Source organism: Ranitomeya variabilis, chromosome 1 (genome assembly GCF_051348905.1).
Source record: "Ranitomeya variabilis isolate aRanVar5 chromosome 1, aRanVar5.hap1, whole genome shotgun sequence".
Classification (NCBI taxonomy): Eukaryota; Metazoa; Chordata; class Amphibia; order Anura; family Dendrobatidae; genus Ranitomeya; species Ranitomeya variabilis.
In genome coordinates this window covers 1,146,927,427-1,146,934,545 of record NC_135232.1, presented here as the reverse complement: position 1 = coordinate 1,146,934,545, position 7,119 = coordinate 1,146,927,427, and the positions used below count along the sequence as shown (strand labels likewise).

Below are 7,119 nucleotides of genomic sequence, written 5' to 3'. Positions count from 1 at the left end.
TCCCCAGCCCCTCACCCTCTGACACCAGTCACCCCTGTAAATAGGGGGCCATTCCTTATATGCAGCCTGCACCCCAGCCCCTCACCCCCTGACACCAGTCACCCCTGTATATAGGGGGCCATCCCCAGCCCCTCACCCCCTGACACCAGTCACCCCTGTATATAGGGGGCCATCCCCTCACCCTCTGACACCAGTCACCCCTGTATATAGGGGGCCATCCCCTCACCCTCTGACACCAGTCACCCCTGTATATAGGGGGCCATCCCCTCACCCCCTGACACCAGTCACCCCTGTATATAGGGGGCCATCCCCTCACCCTCTGACACCAGTCACCCCTGTATATAGGGGGCCATCCCCTCACCCTCTGACACCAGTCACCCCTGTATATAGGGGGCCAGCCCCTCACCCTCTGACACCAGTCACCCCTGTATATAGGGGGCCATCCCCTCACCCTCTGACACCAGTCACCCCTGTATATAGGGGGCCATCCCCTCACCCCCTGACACCAGTCACCCCTGTATATAGGGGGCCATCCCCTCACCCTCTGACACCAGTCACCCCTGTATATAGGGGGCCATCCCCTCACCCTCTGACACCAGTCACCCCTGTATATAGGGGGCCATCCCCTCACCCTCTGACACCAGTCACCCCTGTATATAGGGGGCCATCCCCTCACCCTCTGACACCAGTCACCCCTGTATATAGGGGGCCATCCCCTCACCCTCTGACACCAGTCACCCCTGTATATAGGGGGCCATCCCCTCACCCCCTGACACCAGTCACCCCTGTATATAGGGGGCCATCCCCTCACCCTCTGACACCAGTCACCCCTGTATATAGGGGGCCATCCCCTCACCCTCTGACACCAGTCACCCCTGTATATAGGGGGCCATCCCCTCACCCTCTGACACCAGTCACCCCTGTATATAGGGGGCCATCCCCTCACCCTCTGACACCAGTCACCCCTGTATATAGGGGGCCATCCCCTCACCCCCTGACACCAGTCACCCCTGTATATAGGGGGCCATCCCCTCACCCTCTGACACCAGTCACCCCTGTATATAGGGGGCCATCCCCTCACCCTCTGACACCAGTCACCCCTGTATATAGGGGGCCATCCCCTCACCCTCTGACACCAGTCACCCCTGTATATAGGGGGCCATCCCCTCACCCTCTGACACCAGTCACCCCTGTATATAGGGGACATCCCCTCACCCCCTGACACCAGTCACCCCTGTATATAGGGGGCCATCCCCTCACCCTCTGACACCAGTCACCCCTGTATATAGGGGGCCAGCCCCTCACCCTCTGACACCAGTCACCCCTGTATATAGGGGGCCATCCCCTCACCCTCTGACACCAGTCACCCCTGTATATAGGGGGCCAGCCCCTCACCCTCTGACACCAGTCACCCCTGTATATAGGGGGCCAGCCCCTCACCCTCTGACACCAGTCACCCCTGTATATAGGGGGCCATCCCCATCCCCTCACCCTCTGACACCAGTCACCGCTGTATATAGGGGGCCATCCCCTCACCCTCTGACACCAGTCACCCCTGTATATAGGGGGCCATCCCCTCACCCTCTGACACCAGTCACCCCTGTATATAGGGGGCCATCCCCTCACCCTCTGACACCAGTCACCCCTGTATATAGGGGGCCATCCCCTCACCCTCTGACACCAGTCACCCCTGTATATAGGGGGCCATCTCCTCACCCTCTGACACCAGTCACCCCTGTATATAGGGGGCCAGCCCCTCACCCTCTGACACCAGTCACCCCTGTATATAGGGGGCCATCCCCATCCCCTCACCCTCTGACACCAGTCACCCCTGTATATAGGGGGCCATCCCCTCACCCTCTGACACCAGTCACCCCTGTATATAGGGGGCCATCCCCTCACCCTCTGACACCAGTCACCCCTGTATATAGGGGGCCATCCCCTCAGCCTCTGACACCAGTCACCCCTGTATATAGGGGGCCATCCCCAGCCCCTCTGACACCAGTCACCCCTGTATATAGGGGGCCATCCCCTCACCCTCTGACACCAGTCACCCCTGTATATAGGGGGCCATCCCCTCAGCCTCTGACACCAGTCACCCCTGTATATAGGGGGCCATCCCCAGCCCCTCTGACACCAGTCACCCCTGTATATAGGGGGCCATCCCCTCACCCTCTGACACCAGTCACCCCTGTATATAGGGGGCCATCCCCTCACCCTCTGACACCAGTCACCCCTGTATATAGGGGACATCCCCTCACCCTCTGACACCAGTCACCCCTGTATATAGGGGGCCAGCCCCTCACCCTCTGACACCAGTCACCCCTGTATATAGGGGGCCAGCCCCTCACCCTCTGACACCAGTCACCCCTGTATATAGGGGGCCATCCCCTCACCCTCTGACACCAGTCACCCCTGTATATAGGGGGCCATCCCCATCCCCTCAGCCTCTGACACCAGTCACCCCTGTATATAGGGGGCCAGCCCCTCACCCTCTGACACCAGTCACCCCTGTATATAGGGGGCCATCCTCTCACCCTCTGACACCAGTCACCGCTGTATATAGGGGGCCATCCCCTCACCCTCTGACACCAGTCACCCCTGTATATAGGGGGCCATCCCCTCACCCTCTGACACCAGTCACCCCTGTATATAGGGGGCCATCCCCTCACCCTCTGACACCAGTCACCCCTGTATATAGGGGGCCATCCCCTCACCCTCTGACACCCCTGTGTGATCACACCTGCACATGTGAGCAGCCCCCGCTCGTGGCCATGGGACAGTGCGGAGATTTGTGCCTCCAGCTCGGGGGATTAGGAGTTAATCCAGTTGGGAGCCCTCCCCTCATGCATGATTCATGAGGTGGGCGGGGCAGCAGTCATGCAGACCCCTGCAGCCGCCTCCACCTCTCAGAAGTTGAGTAGTTGGGGGCCGATCAGCACCATCAGTGCGGCAGGTGAGGAGGCGGCGGAGCCCCGGACAGGTGACCGCTCACCCCCTCCAGGAGACTTGTGTGGAGGAGCCCGGGGAGGCAGCAGGTGCATGGATGCAGAAGTGTGCAGCTGAGGAGCCCCTGCGCCTGGATTTGGGGGGCTGGGGCCGGGCTGACCCCTGAGGAGCCGGAGCGGAGCCTCCAGCGCTGGGCGCCATGTTCCAGCCCGCCGGGAAGCGCTGCTTCACTATCGAGTCCTTAGTGGCCAAGGACACGCACCTGACCTCCGAGGAGCCGCTGCGACCCACCGCGCTCACCTACCCCGGCTCCGCGGCCGAGGCCTTCGTCAGCGGCTTCCCCAGCCCCGCGGGGCGCTCCCTGTACCCGAGCCCGGAGCTGGTGTTCCCGGAGGCGGCGGTCGCCCACCCGCCCCTGACCGTGCACCCCCAGCACCTGCACCAGCACCCGCACTCCTTCTACGGCGCCCAGCACCGGGACCCGCTGAACTTCTACCCCTGGGTGCTGAGGAACAGGTTCTTCCCGCACAGATTCCAAGGTAACGTCCTGCGCCCGGTGCCGTGTGCGGGGACTAATGCCGGCGGGGAGTAATGCCGGCGGGGACTAATGCCGGGGGGACTAATGCCGGCGGGGGACTAATGCCGGGGGGACTAATGCCGGGGGGGACTAATGCCGGGGGGGACTAATGCCGGGGGGACTAATGCCGGCGGGGGACTAATGCCGGGGGGACTAATGCCGGGGGGGACTAATGCCGGGGGGGACTAATGCCGGGGGGACTAATGCCGGGGGGGACTAATGCCGGGGGGGACTAATGCCGGCGGGGAGTAATGCCGGCGGGGACTAATGCCGGGGGGACTAATGCCGGCGGGGACTAATGCCGGCGGGGACTAATGCGGGGGGGACTAATGCCGGGGGGACTAATGCCGGGGGGGGACTAATGCCGGGGGGGACTTATGCCGGGGGGGACTTATGCCGGGGGGGGACTAATGCCGGGGGGGACTTATGCCGGGGGGACTAATGCCGGGGGGGACTAATGCCGGGGGGGACTAATGCCGGCGGGGACTAATGCCGGCGGGGACTAATGCCGGGGGGGACTAATGCCGGGGGGGACTAATGCCGGCGGGGACTAATGCCGGGGGGGACTAATGCCGGCGGGGACTAATGCCGGCGGGGACTAATGCCGGGGGGGACTAATGCCGGCGGGGACTAATGCCGGGGGGGACTAATGCCGGGGGGGACTAATGCCGGGGGGGACTAATGCCGGCGGGGACTAATGCCGGCGGGGACTAATGCCGGGGAGGACTAATGCCGGGGGGGACTAATGCCGGGGGGGACTAATGCCGGCGGGGACTAATGCCGGGGGGGACTAATGCCGGGGGGGACTAATGCCGGGGGGGACTAATGCCGGGGGGACTAATGCCGGCGGGACTAATGCCGGGGGGGGACTAATGCCGGGGGGGACTAATGCCGGGGGGGACTAATGCCGGCGGGGACTAATGCCGGCGGGGACTAATGCTGGGGGGGACTAACGCCAGGGCCACCGAGAGCCGAGGCATCACCGAACGTGTCAGGGTCTGCCGTGTGTCCGCTGTATATACTGTATACTCCACATTTATACTGTATACTCCACTTATATACTGTATACCCCACATATATATACTGTATACCCCACATATATACCGTATACCCCACATATATACTGCATACCCCACATATATATACCGTATACCCCACATATATATACCGTATACCCCACATATATACCGTATACCCCACATATATATACTGTATACCCCACATATATACTGTATACCCCACATATATACCGTATACCCCACATATATACCATATACCCCACATATATACTGTATACCCTACATACCGTATATACTGTATACCCCACATATATACCGTATACCCCACATATATACTGTATACCCCACATATATACTGTATACCCCACATATATACTGTATACCCCACATGTATACCGTATACCCCACATATATACTGTATACCCCACATACCGTATATACTGTATACTGCACATATATACTGTATACTCCACATATATACTTTATACCCCACATATATACTGTATACCCTACATATATACTGTACACTCCACATACAGTGCCATATAGTGATACCTGTATATACTATATACTCCACATACACTGATATCTGTATATACTGTACACCCCACATACAGAGATATCTATATATACTGTACACCCCACATATAGTGATATCTGTATATACTGTACACCCCACATACCACATATATACTGCACATATATACTGTATACTCCACATATATACTGTATACTCCACATATATACTTTATACCCCACATATATACTGTATACCCTACATATATACTGTATACTCCACATATATACTGTACACTCCACATACAGTGCCATATAGTGATACCTGTATATACTATATACTCCACATACACTGATATCTGTATATACTGTACACCCCACATATAGTGATATCTGTATATACTGTACACCCCACATATAGTGATATCTGTATATACTGTACACCCCACATATAGTGATATCTGTATATACTGTACACCCCACATACAGTGATATCTGTATATACTGTACACCCCACATACAGTGATATCTGTATATACTGTACACCCCACATACAGAGATATCTGTATATACTATATACTCCACATACAGTGATATCTGTATATACTGTACACCCCACATACAGAGATATCTGTATATACTGTACACCCCACATACAGTGATATCTGTATATACTGTACACCCCACATACAGTGATATCTGTATACACTGTACACCCCATATACAGTGATATCTGTATATACTGTACACCCTACATACAGAGATATCTGTATATACTGTACACCCCACATATAGTGATATCTGTATATACTGTACACCCCACATATAGTGATATCTGTATATACTGTACACCCCACATATAGTGATATCTGTATATACTGTACACCCCACATACAGTGATATCTGTATATACTGTACACCCCATATACAGTGATATCTGTATATACTGTACACCCCATATACAGTGATATCTGTATATACTGTACACCCCATATACAGTGATATCTGTATATACTGTACACCCCATATACAGTGATATCTGTATATACTGTACACCCCATATACAGTGATATCTGTATATACTGTACACCCCACATATAGTGATATCTGTATATACTGTACACCCCACATACAGTGATATCTGTATATACTGTACACCCCACATACAGTGATATCTGTATATACTGTACACCCCACATACAGTGATATCTGTATATACTGTACACCCCACATATAGTGATATCTGTATATACTGTACACCCTACATACAGAGATATCTGTATATACTGTACACCCCACATACAGAGATATCTGTATATACTGTACACCCCACATACAGTGATATCTGTATATACTGTACACCCCACATACAGAGATATCTGTATATACTGTACACCCCACATACAGTGATATCTGTATATACTGTACACCCCACATATAGTGATATCTGTATATACTGTACACCCCACATACAGTGATACCTGTATATACTGTACACCCCACATACAGAGATATCTGTATATACTGTACACCCCACATACAGTGATATCTGTATATACTGTACACCCCACATACAGAGATATCTGTATATACTGTACACCCCACATACAGTGATATCTGTATATACTGTACACCCCACATACAGTGATATCTGTATATACTGTACACCCCACATATAGTGATATCTGTATATACTGTACACCCCACATACAGTGATATCTGTATATACTGTACACCCCACATACAGTGATATCTGTATATACTGTACACCCCACATACAGTGATATCTGTATATACTGTACACCCCATCATCATCCAGGCTGCACATTTCTCCACCACCAGCATCATCCAGGCTGCACATTTCCCCACCACCAGCATCATCCAGGCTGCACATTTCTCCACCCCCAGCATCATCCAGGCTGCACATTTCCCCACCACCAGCATCATCCAGGCTGCACATTTCCCCACCACCAGCATCATCCAGGCTGCACATTTCCCCACCACCAGCATCGTCCAGGCTGCACATTTCCCCACCACCAGCATCGTCCAGGCTGCACA

At 54.4% G+C, this 7,119-nt stretch overlaps 1 protein-coding gene across 1 annotated transcript in view; it reads left to right on the top strand.

Annotated features, from left to right (window-relative positions):
* The first annotated feature begins 2,907 nt into the window (after positions 1 to 2,907).
* The window catches only part of EMX1 (empty spiracles homeobox 1), an 82,965-nt gene continuing 78,753 nt past the window's right edge, over positions 2,908 to 7,119 (top strand). The window contains exon 1 of the mRNA XM_077279817.1: positions 2,908 to 3,488. Coding sequence (XP_077135932.1) covers positions 3,149 to 3,488 — 340 coding nt within the window. The 5' untranslated portion in view covers positions 2,908 to 3,148. The remainder of the gene's footprint in view (positions 3,489 to 7,119) is intronic.